The 19,612-nt window shown below is 39.3% G+C and overlaps 1 protein-coding gene across 16 annotated transcripts in view; it reads left to right on the top strand.

The window, feature by feature from the left end:
- Positions 1-19,612, top strand: part of PDE1C (phosphodiesterase 1C) — a 316,420-nt gene that overhangs the window by 173,928 nt on the left and 122,880 nt on the right. The window contains exon 1 of one of the 16 annotated variants that reach the window (XM_048075564.2): positions 3,878-18,127. The exons of the other annotated variants lie outside the window; for them this stretch is intronic. Coding sequence (XP_047931521.2) covers positions 18,027-18,127 — 101 coding nt within the window. The 5' untranslated portion in view covers positions 3,878-18,026. Of the gene's footprint in view, positions 1-3,877; positions 18,128-19,612 lie in introns of those variants that run through there. 16 annotated transcript variants of the gene reach the window in all.

The following is a 19,612-nucleotide window of genomic DNA, read 5'->3' as shown; positions in this document are numbered from 1 at the left end:
GAAAAAAGTGTCAGAGCAAGGATTCAAACACATGTTTCATGTGCTCACATTAAAGTCTACAGTGTTGGCTTATTTTCATTTTGATAAAATAGCATGCTTGTATTTGTGCTCTTACTTTCACTTTACTGAAATATGATGTGCTAGAGATCAAGATAGGATGTGAGAGTGATGTGATGAGGGTATGGGTAGAATCAATGTGAACAAGAAAAAAAAAAAGTGCTGCTCAGCTTCCAGTCAGTGTTTCTGTAGGCTGAGTTGTTCAAGCATTTAAAATTACTTTTTACTCACAAAAACTTGATTTCGAAGTTATGTGAATTTGATCTGAGTCAACTTTGTTGAACTATGTGCTGCAAAGGACACTGAAGCATTGACCTGAGAATTTTGGCACTTCCTTCTTGTTGCCAGGCTGAAAACACCATGTGAAGAGCCGTCCTTACAACCTTCTCTCCATTTTCGTTAAGTGCAGTACTAAGGGGAAAAGGGTGCAATGCTAGCAGGTTTGTGGGTTTTTTTTTTTTTTGTATTAAACTCGGTTAAGCTTTGCGTAATTGTCAGGTCAAATTTACATGGTTCATGTGGTTTACCTGATCTCTGCCTTGTGTCAGTGAGATTGCATGTGATTCTGATCTCATTCCCTTCAAAGAAGCTGTCGGCTTACACCTTGTGCTCCTGACTTGAGCAGTTTTGATTAATTGTACTGGAAATTACTTCTTGGAAAATAGGAGAAAAGGTCTGCTTGTAAAAGTCCATTGTCTGTCTGTTGTATTTTGTTACTTTATTGTTGTGATAAACATTATATAGTTTATTTAGAGTGGACACAATCACATTTATTCTAGCATTAGAGAGATTATAGATCCAAATATATGCCCCCTATTTAAAACATGGAATACCTCTTGAATCAGATTTAATTTTTTTTTTTTTAATGGGTCTGTTATACTTTTCAGAAAAAATCAGGGATGATCCACAGCAGAAATCTTAGCAATGGTATATACCCAAGTACCTGGATGTCTACTGTTGACATACCATAGATACTTTTGAAAGAATGAGCTATTTTTCTGTAAAATAGAACAATTGTGGAGGAAAAGGAAAAAAAAAATACAGAGAAAGGAAAATATTACAACACTTTTTCAACACGCACACAGGAAGACAGCTTTTTGTTTTGACTTCTTTGCTTACATAAATTTCTAAGCTGAGTTTTTGCTGCCTCTTATTTGACAGCACAAGGTCATGTCAAGATGAAGAGATATGCCAATGAATTGAGCATGAGTACAGAGACAGGTATTCATCTGGTCACCAATCTGTGACAAGACATATACATTTGCAAGAAACCATGAGTCCTAAAAAAAATACAAATGGGTTTGTAGGTACAGTGTCTTCCAAATTACTGAATTACAGACCTTTGTATATTAGTAGGTTTGCTTTGAGTGCTAAATTGCGATTGTTGGCTAGAATAATTGTATTCGGGAGACTGCCAAAAGGCCCAGCATGGTGAAGTGCAGCAAACAGGGCTTGTCTAGAGACAGTAACAGTGAGAAGTTGTCAAAACACAAGTTGTGCAATTTTGTTGGCTACAATTAATCAATTAGTGAAAACATCCATTTGGGGGAAGAAGATGGGCTGTTCTTAGCAATGACTGTCATAAAAGGTAGTTAAAGACACTGTTTTATATTGTGTATGCCTACGCATCTGAATTCGGACATGATGAACATATGCAAGCCTAGATTGAGGGCTCAGGAGTAAAATACAGGTTATTCAGCTGAATACAGGCTTCTTCTCTAATTTATTTTTTTATTTTTTTCAGGAGGTTGATGGTTCTAGTGATTAGATTGGATGGGAAAAATGCACTTTTGGACAGATGTGCTGGCTTTCCTTACATTGCTATATAACTGGTGAACACAGATATGTAGGCTTGGGGGACTCAGCTCCCTCTCCTTTTCAGAGCTATTATCTATGTCAGTAAGGGGCTTTAAAATGCCACTCAAATAATGGATTACAAGGAGGGACCATTCTGCCCCTGAGTGGGTCACACTCCTGGTCTCCTGCTGTCTTTGGCTGAGTTGCACTGGATTAAAAGGTAGGACCTAGCCACAGTGCATAAGTGCACTGTACTCTGCGTGTGGACGTGTGTGGTCTGTTTTCAAGCCCAGTTGCTCTGGGGCAAGCCCAGTGGAGAGAGAGGGGCAAGAGGAAGACACACCTGCTGAAACACGGGCTGTGGGGTCCTCAGCACGTTTCCAGCCTCACATTGCTGCTGCAACAAAATCAGGGAGAAGCAAGAAGCATCTGCTGATGGGGAGGCAGAAATAAAGCAGAGGACAACAGTTCCTAAGAGTGAATTTATTAGATGGCGTTGACCCTTTTACTCCCAGTTCTTGAATGGTTAGCGAACCATAGAGTGTGATTTGTTCCCCTTTGCTCATTATTTATAACAATTTGTTGAAAGGTTTATATGAGGATACCAGTCTGTGGATTTGCTTCTGAATGACTCACCAGTATTACTACTTGGAGAGGTGTTTTCTGCTAATAATGCTTTATTTCTTCTGGCTCAAGTAGGGATTGGTGTTGTTTTTCATTCCTGGACTGGAGGACTTCCACATCTTTCCAAATGATAGATATTTCATATTCAGACACTAATTTTCAGATGCTTATTTTGTATTCAGATTCTAATACACACATACTGTAACACGAGTGTTTGCCCCCTTTTCCCTTGTTTTTGTTTGGCTAATATCCCGCTGAGCAAACTTTTTTTTTTCTTTTTTTTTTTTTTTTCCCTCACACACATGCATCAGAACTGAAAAGAATTCAGAAATGTTATCTATGTCAACAACGTTTTTTAAAAAATCTTTTATTTTGAGGTGCTTGTATCATGCTACCAAATTATTTTCAAATGTGATTTTATGCAAGGAATAGATGGTACTTCACAGATAGTTCCTCCGGGGATGGAGGATGGGAGGCTATTTTGATCCATTTATCAAATAGCTTGCAGCTTCCATTTCAAGGCCAAAAAAAATTACTGAGAAAAGAAAGCACGTTCTCATCTAGAGATCTATTTAGCAAATAAAAATTATTTAAAAAAAAAAAAAAGGAAAAGGAAATTCTACAGGCTTCACACTCCTGCTAACAAAGGTTATTTTCCCTTTAACAAGCAATTATTAGATGGATAAACATACTTTCTTGCTGTTTGAGAAGATCTTTTGAAGTCTATTCCTATATTCTTATGCTGACAAGAATATTTCTGTGGATTTTTTTTCTGAGCAACTTCCTTTCTATTTCTTCTGTCATTAGCAACAGCAGCAAATAGCAGCATTTTTTTATATTTTCTTCAGATACCAATTGTCTGTTTCATTTCTGAAATTAGTCCTATGTAATTCATTCACATCTGCAAAAGTATTCCTGATTTATAGTTATGAGTGAGATGTGAATTAGACCCTAAGGAAATAGATTTTTGAAACTGGAGAGAGTTGTGATACAGCAATTTAATTCAGTCATTAAAAAAATTAATTAAAATGTTGACTTTTATATTATTCAATGTCTTGGCCATTTAATAAGTCACTTAATTTCTGTCTCCTTTTTTTTTTTCCTCACCATCTTTATATTGGTAATAATGTTCCTAACATGCCCACTTACCATACAGAAACATTGGCAACATTAATATTTCTACAACAATTATATTAAGTTCTAAGTATTTTTGTTTTAAGAGATGCTATCCTTCCTTTCATTTGTTTCATTTTCCTAGGGGATAACATTGGAACTAGAGTGTCAGCAACAGGTTACTGTTTGAGGAAAAGGGATTTTTTTTGTTCATTACTCTAAAAGACTCATATCCACATCTATTAGCCATGTACCATGGGTTGGGGGGGAGGGGGGGCGATATTGTTAGGATTTCATAGGCCTTTTTGTTCAGCATTCCTAGGGATTTCTCTTTAGACTGTCCTTCACAGCCAGTGCTGTGTAATTGGAGAGATTGCTCTAGTATCCTGAATGATAGACATTTGGGCTTATAATTAGATTTTACTTGGTGATTTTGTTTTGTTGAATATATAAATAAAAAGGATGAGCAATTGCTTTGCTATCAGCCCAAAGGCATTTACCAGTATGTTATGGTATAGCTGACTGTTCATTAGCTGATGTGCATACTCCATGCACTGCCAGTCATCATGCTATTAAGTGAGCTTTGAAAATGAAAGTACCTTTTTTTCTTTTTTCCACTAGTCCCTGCATGATGCAATTAATGAGGGACTGGTCTGAAAATGCTAAAAGCTTTGCTCTTGCAGTTTTGCTTTTGCACTTCCCACTTCTCCCTCTCCCTCTTTTTCTGGCTCTGAGCAGCTCCTCAGGGAATGAGATTTGCAGAGAAGCAGAAGTGAGTCATTTCTCTTAGCAAGTGAAATATGTCTCCCATTTCTCCCAGTCTTCTGTTGAAGGATTTATTTTCTATTTCAGCAAGCACCAGCTGAGAATCTTTGAGAATCTTTGGTTTCCAACTGATGCAGGGGTGTAGAAGGGCTCACTGCAGTGTAAGCTTGAGTATGAAAGGAGTTTAAAAAGTGATCTGGAAGGAGGAGGATGCTGAAGTTAAAATGATAAAACTTCCCGGTTTACAACCATGGCAAACTGCAAATCCAAAACCTGCCTTTGGCTGAAGCTTTAATCTAGTAAATGTCGCTCAAAGCATCACTTCCAATTTTGCATCAGATGGAGACTCAGGTGAAAAAGAACCAACCTTTTTTGTGCCAACCTTCACACTATCAGAGAAAGGCTCTTCCTCAGTCTCAGGGGTCCCAGCTATCACAGGAATCAGGACAGGGAGCAGTTGAGGGAAGTGGTGCAGGTCTAAACGGCTGCTGGTCTCTCATATTTCCTGCTCACGAGTGGGTGGAACTGTGGTCTTATGTGTTTAAGGACAAAGAGTCAAAGAGGTGTCAGCTCCCGATGCCTGCAGGGAAAAAGATAAATTTAGGCAGAGCGTGGAGCTGTTATAAAAACCCTATTAGTCCTTCCCATTTGTATTTCAGTCATTAGAGGTGTGCAAGAACCTTGAATTCAAGAGAGTGAAGGGTCTTTTTTGGAGTCAATTTGTGTGAGGAAGAGGGATTTGGGCAAGATGGAAATGGGTTTTATGCACTGGAGGCCAGAGAGCTGCAATAATATGGACCAAAAGAAAACTGGTTGAAAAATGGGGGATTTTTGACAACTATAGTGACTGCCAGAGATACTTGAAGCAGTAACCATGCCTCTCCTCCACCAATGCTGTCTGGGAATGTAAGTGATACATGGAGTGCAAGGAGGAAATCTTGAAGTTTCAAGCACAGTTGCAAACCTACTGTCTTTTTATTGACATGATCGATGATACAGACTTCTACTAGCAGCAGCTCTAGGAGAACAGATAAATTATATAGCCAACTCTCTGAAAATAGTGGGCAGTGTGGATCGCAGTGTGGAAATTCCACTAGCTCTGCATCTAATTATGTAAAGGGAGAAATTGCTGAGCTCCAATAAGTTACTTATCAAACAAATTAGTTACACTTTTCATAATCGGTTCTTTTGTATCTGAATAATTAATTCTTAGTTGTTACTGAAGATGTGGTTCTCTGTTTGGCTGTTTTGTTCTGATTTCCCTTCAAGAAGTATAAATGTCATGGAAAATGTCATATTTCTGAAAATAGGAGGAGTATGGAGATATTTCCAAATGACCAAGGCTCATAACCTCTCCATCTGCCTTTTCAGAGATTTTAGATGGCCTTTTCTTCCCTCTGCACTGCCAGGTGGGTCCAGCAGGTATCAGCCCCTAAGTTGCGAGTCAACAGAAATCATACTGACTTGTCCAAGGACTGGACTGTCAACTGATTGAATCAGGAACTGGTAGGGTTTCAGCTGTCAGTAACTGACCAGCTTTATGTACACAGCTCAAACCATTCAAAGCAAGAACCCCTCAGATCACTAACACTAGGGTTTTATATCTCACTGCAGTTAGCTCTGTGCAATAATTTTTTTCTGCAGTAGACACAGACATGGTGCCAAACAGAGTCAGCATTCAATATCACAGCAGAGATAATTCATTCTTTCGAGAGCTAATGAACCTGGCATCATTGATGATGGTGCTTTTTACAACTGTCTGGTCACTGGGGATTACAGTTTGAACCACATATATCCTACTGTTCATTTGGTATGAAATTTATCCCCAGTAATTCTTGAGGAAGCACTGGTTACTGGAGTGCATACAAAGAGTTAGGTATTATGAGTTACATAAGTAAGGGCTTACCCATACTTATAGTTGCTGGTGCTGTCACAGGCTAGATTATCACACTTCTTCTTGAACTTTTTTTTTTTAATAACAAAACATAACAAAAAAACAACCAAACAAAAACAAACAAAAACCCACAAAAGCAACACAGCAAGGAGCTATAAGGTCACCCTGAGAGCTAGTTCTTTGGTAAAAAAAAAAATTCTTTTCTTTTCTTTCTAACAAGGTCTGGTCTCTCTGCAGCTGAGGAGATGAGGACCCAGATGCCCATTCTGTATTTCTAAAATGATTAAAATTACCTTTGTACTATATTTTTCTGTTCTGTTCCCTGCCTCAGGAGGTATAGAGATTTCTTTTAAAATAAGAGAGCTTAATACTCTTTTGTTTGTTTTTCATTAATTTTTATCTGAATTGAAATTCTTTGCTATAAAGGCTCTGAAGAGGTGAAAAGATGTATTTCGCTTTATTAATTTATTTATTTTAAATCCTGCAACCTGCTCCTCAACCCAGGAGAATCACTTGCACATCATCCACTCTGTGGAAGATTGACTAGCTTGAGGTCGCTAGCCGCCTCATGTTTCCATGGCTATACGCACTCCTGGATTGGGGTCAGAAGGGACCAAAGAGCCTTGGAAAGTGGAAGGACTCATTCATTAGCCAATGGAATTGCAACCGGAAGCAATTGGGGCCAGTTAGTGCTAAGCCTGCTTTACTACTTGATCAAAAATACTAAGCTATTGGCTTGACATAGAGATATAACACATCTAACATCAGTGAAAATGGAGAATTTTTTTCCACTAGCTCTCTCTCTCTCTCTCTCTTTTTTTTTTTTGGACAAATTGTCAATTTCGTCCAACACTTCAAAACTGAATGGGAAATACGAAAAGAAAAAAAAAAAAGTATGTCTTTAATGGAGATATTTCTATGGAATTTAGTGAAAGAAAAAAATGCTAGGTTAAATCTGCTCACGCTTGTCTTAATCTGGTGATTTCAGTGGTGTCCTTCTCCTTCTGTTCTCTGATGATTTGTGGAATAAACAGTGTTTCACATTGTGGATAACTCCAGCTCAAAGCTGGGACATGCTGGTTTTAATAAAATGCATCTAATCCTTAGAGCCATTTAACATCTGGAAAGCAAGTTGTTAAAAACATAAAGCCCATCTAATCCAGTGAGCTGCTCAAAGCCAAAAGCCTAGAAGAGGAGCTTTTTCTTTACGGAGTAGTTTAAAGCCCCAGCTATAACATGAACTGCTGAGGCATTTAGTCTGGTGTGCTATTCAGGGTATGAGGGTTGTCTACCTGGTGCTGAATCAAAAATTATTATAGCATAGTATCATGTTCTTCATCTGAAATACACACAACTAATACATATTTAGAGAGATAGGTAGATGACAAAAAGAGCAAGTATAAGAATTCTTTTTAAGGTTGTGTAAATAAAAATGCAAGAATATATGAATACATATAAGGAAGGCTTTCCATATATGCATATTATTTTCCTGATTAATGAGTAGGCCCTTGATCTTCTTGGCCATATATTAATTATCTGTGGATTCAGGGAAACTGACCCTTTAGCTTGCTGGATGGTATATTTTTTCTTAATGCAAAAGAGAGTTGCAAAATTAAAGCCCTTTGATGTGGTTTTATTAAGCAGCAGGGCCAACAGTTTGTTTGTTTATGTTTGTTTGTTTGCTTTCCATCAAATACTGCTAGGTAGAAGTGAAATAACATTTTGCTATATCACTAACTTGTACTTACACATATGTTGTTATATTGGGCTGGTATTTCCCTGAAACCAGAATGACATAAAATATTTGTTTTTAAAAATCTGTATAAAACTCTGTATCGGTGAAACTGAAATATTTTCACTACCTCAGACTCCTTCAAGCTTCTTAGAGTCAGGTTGGCAAGCTCATATATGTAAGTCCTGTCTCTAGCTTCTGCGTAGTGTCCATGGTTTCACATTAGCACCTCATTAAGTCTTTACAACAGAAGCTGCCATATTTGGTCTTCTGAGTATGTTTGCACAAAACCACTGTTGTGATTTTGAAAGCAGTAGAGACATATTTGAACCATGTCTCACCAGGCTTGGAACCCAGAGAAACTGAGCAAATACTTGGTCAGGGTTTCTAGTGTGTTTTTTAAAAATGAGCTCTTTGTTACAGTGGTTAAAGTGACACTGATGTCAGAACTAGACCATGGAGGCATCTCCCTATGTCTTCATAACCACAGAATCAGTGCCAGTATGCTTGTTCTCTCAGTTTTATTGTCTACCCAGTGGCAGAGTGTCAAGGATGTCTTGATACAAATGAAGCGAGGCTCTTGTAGGGGAGGCTTCTTAGTCCCTTTATAGCTACACAAAATGTTCCATGGACTTTAAGTCTTTCTCCATTGGAGTGGTGTTAAAGAAATCATGCTCACAATTTGTGAGACTCCATGCCTAAAGTTAGGTGGGAGGAATACATCCCATACAGATGACTGAAATAGCATCAGCTATCAAATACAGCAGGGTAAACTTAGGAATTAAGACCCACTGGATAATTACAAATGACTTCTCTTTCCCCCTCTCCTTTCCATCTTCTTCCTTCCTGTTAGTAATTTTTCCTCACTTTGGGACCTTGAAGTTATCACGTTTTCATCTCCACTGGCAGTGGTGTTGATGACATTAGAAAGTACATTAATGGTTGTTTCATTAGGGTGTGCAAATAAGATATTAAATAATGTGCTCTGTTAAACCTAGTTATTAGCAAAAGCTTGCTGTAGTTACTAATTTAATCAAATCTGTTAGGAGTTGATGTTCTTGTTTGTCAAAACAGTCTCAGACAATCTGGTCAGAAGGTCAATTAGTAAGCACTCACTTCATTATACAATAAACTTTCTTCATTTTTAAAAATCAAAATCAATTTGTGTCATATCGCTTTCTGAAATGTGGTAGTGATGATGGAGTTTTTTAGAAAAGGAGACTAAAGGAGGGAATATCTAGAGCCTGACATTGATTTTGCCATTGATTTGCTAGGTGACCTTAGGCAAGTTGCTTTCCTCTGGAAAGTATCTCTAAAAACAGTGCTGTCAAACTTCATGGTTGTCCCAAAGATTTATGTACCATATGTCCTATGAAATATAGAAAATAGTTTATCTGTCAATCCTGGAATCATAGAATCCTAGAATGGCTCAGGTTGGAAAGGACCTTAAAGATCATCTAGTTCAAATGCCCCTGCCAAAGGCAGGGATGCCACCCACCAAGTCTTCCTTGCTTGTAAAATTCAAGTGGGATCTGAGCTGTCACTAGGAGTAAAGCTCCTGCAAGGTGATTTAAACCCTATTCACACCACTGCAACCACATTGTTTGCAAAGACTTTTGTATACAGATGATTACTCTAAATGTCAGTTGGTATTCTTCTATTCAAGATATCAGAAGAGAGAACGACTGTCTGTCTTTTCTCTTCCCTGTTCTGACTCTGTAGGAATAACTGGACTGAAAACTGCAACTGTGTGTGTATGTGAAGGCAGTGGGTTACATTCTGCACTGACCAAAGTCAGTCTAAGTGTTGCTGTTGCTGTTAGACATATCCTAGATATGTGAAGACAGAAGGTATCATGGAGATGGTTCGGACAGAAGATTATTTTTTAAAAAAGTTCCCCTTCAGAGCTGAAGCACATCTTCTGCTTACCTGCTCCTTAGCTTCATCAGTGGTGAGAAGATTCTAAGACTTTTTGAGAGGGTTTTAGGCTTAGTATCTGGAAATGCATTATGAGTTTATATAGGTTTTATGTATTTTTTATTTTTTTTGTGATGCTGAAGAGCACAAGCTCAAAACATGTCAGTGCAAACAAAGTGCATGGAAAGGTGCGTGGTACCATTGAAACCTCTCTGGACAGTTGTGATTTTCAGAGATTCATGTTGAAACCAAGACACTTGGAATTTTCCTTGTCTTTATAAAATAAAGAGGCTCTTCATTAATGAGAATTGTAGTTACATCTTTTTTACCCAAATTGAAATGTATAATGAATTCATCGTGGGTAAAGGTTAGCTGTTAATTGTATGTAAGAGCTGATTGTTAATGCTACCATGAAGTTAAGAATTCAAGAAACCATAAACTTGAGTGGATCCATAAAAGAAAAAAGAAAAAAGAAAAACAGAAAAAAAAAGAAAAAAGAAAAAAGAAAATGAAAAAAGAAAGATTATCCACTTATCTCAATAACACAATAACGAAAACATCCACAGTTTTATTAGGGAAGATTACAAAATGCAGAAGGCATATAAACCCACTGAGCTTTGGCACGAGTGAAATTCTTAGTGGAGGGAGTTAAGAAGCCACTTCACTCACATATATTTTATTCTGTAACTGTCAGTGAAAACGCTGACTATACCGGTTTGTGTATTATAACTGTTTTGGCTAGAATGGAAGTAGCTATATTGTGTTAAAAGTATATTCACCTTTTGTGAGCAGAATTAAGTAGTTCTAGAGGTGTACTGCTACACCACGTTTGCAAGAGTGGAGGGGTTTCATTTCCAGAGAATCACAGAGTGGGTGAGGTTGGAAGATCATCTGGTCCAGCTGCTCTGCTCAAGCAGGGCCACCTACAGTAGGTTGCCCAGGACCGTGTCCAGATGGCTTTAGAATATCTCCAAGGATTTTTTTGTTGCATGAGTTTTCATAGAATCATAGAATATCCTGAATTGGAAGGGACCCATAAGGATCATCAAGTCCAACTCCTGGCACCACACAGGTTTACCCAAAAATTCAGATCATGTGACTAAGTGCATAGTCCAAATGCTTCTTAAACTCCAACAGGGTTGGTGCAGTGACTACTTCCCTGGGGAGCCTGTTCCAGTGTGCGACCACCCTCTCGGTGAAGAACCTCTTCCTGATGTCTAGCCTAAACCTCCCCTGTCACAGCTTGACACCATTCCAGCGGGTCCTATCACTGGTGACTAAAGAGAATAGATTGGCGCCTGCCCCTCCATTCTCCTTCGTGAGGAAGCTGTAGGCCACGATGAGGTCTCCTCTCAGCCTCCTCTTTTCCAGGCTGAACAAGCCAAGTGACCTCAGCCGCTCCTCATACATCTTCCCCTCTAGGCCCCTCACCATCTTCGTCGCCCTCCTCTGGAGGCTCTCCAACAGTTTAATGTCCTTTTTGTACTGTGGTGCCCAGAACTGCACACAGTGCTCGAGGTGAGGCTGTACCAGCACAGAACAGAGCGGGACAATCCCTTCCCTTGACTGACTAGCAATGCCGTGCTTGATGCACCCCAGGATATGGTTGGCCCTCCTGGCTGCCAGGGCACACTGCTGGCTCATATTCAGTTTGCTACCAACCAAAACCCCCAGATCCCTCTCTGCAGGGCTGCTCTCCAGCGTCTTGTCACCCAGTCTGTACGTATAGCCAGGGTTGCCCCATCCCAGGTGCAGGACTTGGCACTTGCTCTTGTTAAACTTCATGTGGTTGGTGATCACCCAGCTCTCCAATCTGTCCAGATCTCTCTGCAAGGCCTTTTCACCTTCATCTGAATCCATAACTCCTCCAAGTTTAGTGTCATCAGCAAATTTGCTCAAAACACCTTCTAGTCCTACATCCAAATCGTTTATAAAAACATTGAAGAGCACTGGCCCTAAAATGGAACCTTGGGGGACCCCACTGGTGACCGTCTGCCAGCCTGTTGTGGCCCCATTTACCACAACCCTTTCAGCCCTGCCCGTCAGCCAATTGCTCACCCATTGCATGATGTATTTGTTTAGCTGTACGCTGGACATTTTGTCCAGCAGGATCCTATGGGTAACTGTCAAAAGCTTTGCTGAAATCCAAAAAGATCAAAAAAATTTTGCAGGTATCAGTAAAATTACAGCACAAAACACTTGATAACTACTTTCATATTACCTGTGAAATATCTACCTACTACCAAAGATGATGGCCACAAAACAGATTCACTGATGCAGTCCCTCTATTGCTGCAAAACTCAGGGCACTCAGAAGTAAAAATTTCTGTAGTACTATTAAATGGACTCCACTGATCTTTGCTTTATAGCAAACATTTAAAAATGAACAACATACTAGAGTAGTGATATAACAGCTCATGGCAATAGATAAAATTTTGTTATTATATTGAAAATAAAAGGTACAGACATAGGCATACGATGGTGGACACAGAATAAAATCGCATAGTTTATACTGATGGCTATGACATGATCTGCAAAATCTTTCTCCTTTTATAGCAGTTTAGCTACTGAGTTCACCAAGCACTCTACACAGAGGATGCTTCTCTCTGTTAAATGACTGAAGAAGCTTTATAACCATGTCCAGACGCCTTGGGATTAGTTCAATGTACCATATAGTCATCTCTCACTCCTAAGTGAAGTGGGAATAACTTCATGGCAGTCAGTGAAAAGACACATGATAGTAAGAGAACCAGGCCTATTTAAATGTGAGGTTTTATCATGTCATTAAAAATGGTACCTCAGTAATACTGGTGTCAAATGTTGTTACCCATTCTAATTTTTCATATAGGAAGCAAGGGAATTTACTGGTGATTCCCATAGTTTTTGTACTGAAGGATCCTTCCACGTTGAGAATAATATTTTTAGTTACATATTCAGTACAGGCTTTTTATATTCGATACTGGTTTAGGCTTTTGCAATTGAAAATAATCTAATACTTTGTGTTATAAAACAATCTTGTGATTATTTATTATTTCTTTATTATTTATCATTTCTAGGAGAAGCTGGCACTTTTCTGGTTTGTGGGAAAATTTTGTTATCAACTATGGATTGAATATGATCATGAGATCCAGAAATATGAGGACCTATAAATTCTCTTGAGAGATCATCCCTGGCCATCCATATATGGAACTGAAATCCTGCAGGGGTTGTCACCATAGAGAATGTAAGATAGAGGAATAAAAGGAGGCCTCATACCTAGTCTGATCAGTATTTGTCAGAATCAGCATTTTGCTACATCTTATCTTTACCCTTCTCCAAGGAAACATGTATGCTGGAGTTCTCCAAACTGTTTTAGAAGAAAAGGGAGAGAAAAGATGTTGCACAGAAGAGAGCTGGTTTTCAGCTTTGGCCTCTTAAGGCAAAAGTAATAATACAAAGTACAATATTGCTGAAAGTCTTTTTGCACAGCCAAACCCTCAGAAGTTAGAAATGCCAGCAATACTTTTCTATTCAATTTTATTTTTTGTCTTCTTGTATGTGTTCATTATTAGTTTCAATTACATGCTGACAAGAACTTACAATCTTTTTGTCATAGTCCTCCCTCATTCTGTGAACAGGTGGTGCAGCTGAATTTGAAATGAAAACTTTCACTTTTTCTATCATTTCCTTTTTGTGGAAAATGATTAGTTTATATCAAAATATCCTAAGCATAAACAAAATCCTCTGATATTATGGGCTAATTTCCACTTACTAGAGATATATATTGAATTATCATAGAAAGTAGCAGATATATGTTGGAAGAATGGAAAGAAGTAATGAGATTTTTGGCTTTGTTTTGGATTAATTTATTTGTCCAGTCCTTAGCCTGACATTTTTCATTTGAATATCTGTAAACATATGTAGTTTTTCTGATGAGGCTGCTACCATATCCTGATTTTTGGGTCTTACATAAAAATGATCTCTTTCCTTCAATTATCCTTACCATGCTATGATTTGACCACAAATTTAGTTCCAAAAACCAGTCCTTTATTAATGTGTAGCATACTAACTGTCCATGGGTCAGCTTAGTTTTTTCTGCTCACACGTGCTAGGTATAAATATAAAATGCCAGTTCTGGCTATTCCCACATAATAAGTTTAGCGAGACCTAAACTCAAGCCTAGCAATAGCAAGAAAGGCACAAGACGACAATTTGTAACCTATATAGCTCTAAGTCTGGGGAATTTGCTTCCTGCTTCCTTGAAAAAATAACTTATCTTGCTTCCTCTGGCAAGTTGCTGATATATTGCACACCGACAATGAAATATTGCTCTTAATTATCCAGCCCAGAGGTATTTGGAAATTGCACTGGATGAAATGATAGGCAGAATCAAACTGAAATGTATTTTGTTTGGGTGCTGTAAGCACGTCTTTTAAGAGCCATGTTGATGGGAACTCCATGCAGCAGAAATGTTGACTGATACAGCAGTGATTAAATTGAGTGGGGCTGTTTGGCCCAGCTGAAGAGTCATTTTTCTTCCCCTAGTAGTGACTAGGCTCAAGTTTTGTGCCACAGACATCAGAGAGGTTAAGGAGATTTCACAATTAAAAGGTTCAGCACCCCGTCTTTTCCAAACACAGTGTTTTATTAATAAAAGTCCCAGAAAATGCAGGTGCTAAAAATCCTGATTCCTTTCTGACAGTGAGATTATCTTACATACAGTGGAATTTTTCAAAACAGGAGTAACTTGCTTAGAAGGAATAAAGATGTAGCACGGAAGTTTTTAGGGAGTCCTGGAAAATTAAAAAATAAATTAAAAACTTTCCACAGGTTTCTGATTGCTGTTTCCCAAGGTACAACAAAACTATATGAAATGGTTTGGTTTGGTTTGGTTTGGCTTGGCTTGGCTTGGCTTGGCTTGGCTTGGCGGTGTACATTACTGTCAGTAAAGGAAAGAAAAAAAAAAAAGCTAAAAAGTGATTTCAGTTTTGTACTGGAGGAATTCCACTTGAAAGAGGTTGAAGAGCAAGAGTGTAGTGGGAAGAGAGCAGCAAAGATCTTGCATGTAGATTTTTCATTGAATTTATGCTTTTATGGAATGAAGGATGGACAATGCCTGTTTCCTAGGCCTTGTAAAGGAGTTAGGAGTATTGGTGTACACACCATAAGTGAATAGTTTACAATAATTTTCCCTGTGTGATGATGGTGTGATGGATAAGGGAACCACATGACAGAAAAACCAGGCAGGAGTTTATCTGTCCCAGTTTTTTATTTTATTCATCAGTGTCAATCCTCAAGGACCAGAACAAATATGGGGATTAAGAGTGGATTTCCTCTGGCCCACAGTCATATTAGATTATGTTGTCCACAGAAGTACTTTTCCATTGCTCTGATAACATACTTTGCTGTCAGTGCTTCAGCGTGTTATACTTCTGAAGAATGTTTCTGTCAAAGAGCCTGAACAACCCTTTGCTTTGTCTGACAGGGACCTAGAGAAACTTTAAGAGTATCACAAGAAAAACGTATCAGTACAATTGTGTTTTATGTCATTGTTTTAAAGCAGGATAAAACATGCCCACTCAGGGGTACAGCATTTGAAGGTACCTGTACTGATGCATAGTGTTCAAATAAACCCAAATCCACAACTTATAACCCTAGACTATTTAGAAATAAATATGTAAGAGGTGTATGTGTGTGTGTGTGGATTGCTCCTGTTTTGGAATCCAGTAGTTTGGAAGTATGGTCTCCCTTATAAATAAGGCTCTGGAGCAATGACAACTCCATTCAATTTCCATTTCATCCAGAGTTTTCCTCTTTGATGAAGACCAAGACAGTCAGTCTGGTTTGGTCTTGGTTCAGACTGTTCCAGTCAAGGCAAAATACCTCATGTTTTTTTTGTAGTTGGCATCTTAAGCTGGTTACTGGTGGCTGAATTTTTCATACTTATGTCACGTCTGTGGATAACTTCTGTGTACTAAAAGCAACAGGCCCAACAACTTTTAACTTTGTTCTTTCTTCCCACCTCACATAGATATACACCTGCTTCAATTAGAAATTTCTTTTCATGTAGTGACACTGACGGTATTTTTGTGGATAAAAAGTGGTTTTGACTGCCAAAGATAGTGCAGACTTTGTTCAACTGTCATTTTCTCTTGTGCTCTCGAAAATAAAATGTTTCCATTGTTAGATCAACTTCAGAGTTAGCGCCAATTCCTATAAATGTTGCCAGACACCAAGTCTAGGCATCATGTGACTAAACCTTGGCTCCACCAGAATCAGAAATACTCCCATCTTTGGACCAACTTGTAGCATTTTTCTGTAGACCAATTCCTGATGTTGTAGGCCAACCCAAACAGTAAATGAAAATTTGCAATTCATAGCTTGTTTGGGTAAAAACTAGACTGAACACAATCCTGTCTTATAGACTCTTGGCCTAAAACCAACTTCTTAACTGTCATCACTGTTGATAGGTTGATCTACTAGTCCCCTTCAGTCCTGTTTGACAAAGTTAGTAACCAAATTCAAGTGCTTTCTTGATTTAGAGAACAAGAAGTATATAGTAGGTTGAAATCTTTTTCACCGTATTTTGATTATTTACACTAATATGTCAGGCTCAGTGTCCTGGTTCCAGTTAGGACAGAGTTAAGTAGCTCATAGTAGCTGGTAGGGTGCTATGGATTAGGATGAGAAGAGCGCTGATAACATGCTGATGTTTTAATTGTTGCAGAGCAGTGTTTACACCAGGCCAAGGACTTTTCGGCTTCTTGCTCTGTCCTGCCAGCGAGCAGGCTGGGGGTGCAGCAGGAGCTGGGAGGGGACAGACCCAGGACAGCTGACCCAAACTGGCCAAAGGGGTATTCCATACCATCTGACGTCATGCTAAACAATATATAGGGGTGGCTGGCCGGGGTGGGGGGGCCGGCTGCTCGGGAATAGGCTGGGCATCGGTCAGCGGGTGGTGAGCAATTGCATTGTGCATCACTTGTTTCGTACACATTATTATTGTTAATACTATTACCATTATCACTATTATTATTATTATTGTTATTATTATTTTCCTGTCTTAATAAACTGTCTTTATCTCAACTCATAGGCTTCACTTTCCCGTTTCTCTCCCCCATCCCAGAGAGGGAGGGGGAAGGGTGAGCGAACGGCTGTGTGGTGTTTAGCTGCCAGCCGGGTTAAACCACAACACTCAGAAAAAGATCTGATAATAAACGTAACCATAGTAATGTGCCCATTTACATTAAGCAATGAAGACTGGCTCTACAATCAAGATTAGCTGTAATAAATCACATTTATTTATTTATTTTAAACGCTCTTGCTTTCCATGAAATCATTGTGATTATTTTTAAAACAATGCAATTAGGCCTTTAGATACTGTATTTGAATATTTAGTCTGTTGATCAGAATTATTAAAAGCATCCTTCTCTGAAGCATAATTTTTAATTATCTTCAGTGGCGGTGTATCTTAAATAAGTGCTCTAGCTGAGACATACAATTATCCCATACAATAGTTAAAATGAAATTTTGATTATTAGTAGTGTCTCGTTAAAATTGTTTGGCTGACTGCTACATTGCATCTGCATTCTTTGTCTAAAGATCCAGAAAAATAATTTGCGTTGGGATATATTATACAAAGATAAACTGGTAAGCTAAGCCAACAGATTTTTGGGGAGACTGAAGACAGAGTACTTAGTTCCAGCCAAATGTGTAGTTAGTTAGGGTAGGCCATAAGCACTACCTCTGGAAAAGAGTGGAGGTGCGATGTTCCATTCAATTCTACATTTTGGCCTACAGAGGATGCGCTTAGTTGTATAATCACAGTGGAGTTGGGCTGGTCTAACCATAAAATCCCTTTGTGGTGAGCTTGCAAAGGAGTTCTGCTCTGGTTGTGTTGAAGTTTGGATGTTAAAATATCAAATGAAGGCATATCTCAAAATAATCATTGTAGAACCAGTGTGGTAGATTTCTTTTCAGAAATGCAGTACGTGGTGATCAATTAATTGATTGAAAGACTGTGGCCTGATCAATAAAGTGTGAGGTTTCCCCAAAGTGTTTGATCTGTTGTTTCCCTATTTATCACCATGCACCTAGTGTCTAGCATTTAGGACCCGCAGTCCCATTCCTACTGTGGCCTGTGGCTAAAATGGCTCCTCGTGTGACCTTCTGTCTCCACCTCACTTCCTTGAGTGACCTCTTCCTGTGGGCTTGCACGGCAGCTGCAAAAGGAACACGATCAGTGGTGTGGTGAGTGCTCTCCCAAGGCTCGCTGGTGTTTACCTTAATGTCTGTAGTAGACAGGAATGAAATCTTGCAAAGTTTATCCGTCAACAGGGCTATGGCATCACCGTGTAAGCTTAAATGCCTAAATCCCTCATATGAAACAGGTTAATCTGAGGTTATATTATTTGCATTTTTTTTCTTGTTTTGATTTACCAATCGCTTTATTTCCCTTCAGACGTTAAGATGGTGTGTTGAATTGTTATAACAGAGATTTATATTTAGTGGTGTTTATAATTTAGGCCTGGTACTTTCTTCCCATGGCAGGGAGTTGGAACTAGAGGATATTTAAGGTCCCTTCCAGCTTATGCCATTCTATGATTCTGGAGCATTCAGCTATTGAAGTCTTCCCATGAGGAATCAAATGCAGTCCAAGAACATGCCCACGCGTGCACTTGTGTGCACACACACCTACACCCATGTTAGCACTTCTGGAAAAAAGAGGTGGGATGTAATTTACCAGAGACAAAGCTGGTATGGTTCTGTAAAACATGTAGTGAAAAGAACTTCCAGGACAAGCTAGTCTGTAAGTTTGTACTGTTAGCTGTGGAACAGTTTATATTGGAGTTGTGATTCTCTGCTGTACAGTGACGCATGCTGTTCTGGAGCTGGTCAGTTTGGCAGCTGTGCAGTGGGTTGCAATGCACAGGGGGATCTTCTGAGGCAGGGAAACCCCAGGGTAGTGGAGAGACCCTCCAGGATCCAGCTGCTCTCCTGAGGGCAGCAGCAGTAGCGATTGTCAGATGCTGAGAAGTGTGCAAGGCTTGTGAAGTCCCTGAGGGTTGTCTGAGGGGGGTCTGGGTCCCCAGTTCAAATCACAGCAGGCAGAAAGCAAGCACAACCACTCAGCAGAAAGCCATGCTGTCTGCTTCCTCTGAGCTTCCAGTACCCAGCAGAACTAAGGCAGCCACTCAGAGCTTCAGTCGATTCTTGTCACCACCCAGGTTTCAGGCTGCAGGGCATTTCTGGGGTGGCTTTCAGAGATGGAAAGCAGTTGTGGGCACACCTGTGGGGGGTGTTCCCAGGAAGAAGAACTGCTCTGCCTGGTGGCTGAGCTTCAGGAGCCCGTGGGTAGACTAAGTACCATCCAGTAATCCAAGGAGACAGATCAATGGAGCTGTGCTCTGCCCTCTCTGGTACACACATGACAACTTAACACAATGGTAGAGGAAGTAGTTTTTTTGGAATTTTAGCAAGGCTTTTGATACTATCCTTCACAGTATCCTTCTGGACAAATTGTCCAACTGTGAGATGAATAGGCATATGGTATGCTAGGTGAGGAACTGGCTGAACAGTAGGGCTCAAATGGTCATCATGAATGGGGCTGCATCTGGCTGGTGGCCATTCAATAGTGGTGTTCCCCAAGGCTCAGTCTTAGGGCCAGCTTTGTTCAGTGATCTGGCCATCAGCAACACCATGAAATTTAACAACAAATGCTGGATTCTGCACTTG

This window comes from Anser cygnoides, chromosome 2 (genome assembly GCF_040182565.1).
Source record: "Anser cygnoides isolate HZ-2024a breed goose chromosome 2, Taihu_goose_T2T_genome, whole genome shotgun sequence".
Lineage (NCBI taxonomy): Eukaryota > Metazoa > Chordata > Aves > Anseriformes > Anatidae > Anser > Anser cygnoides.
The sequence above is the reverse complement of the archived record's forward strand: the minus strand, read 5'-3'. Positions and strand labels throughout refer to the sequence as shown.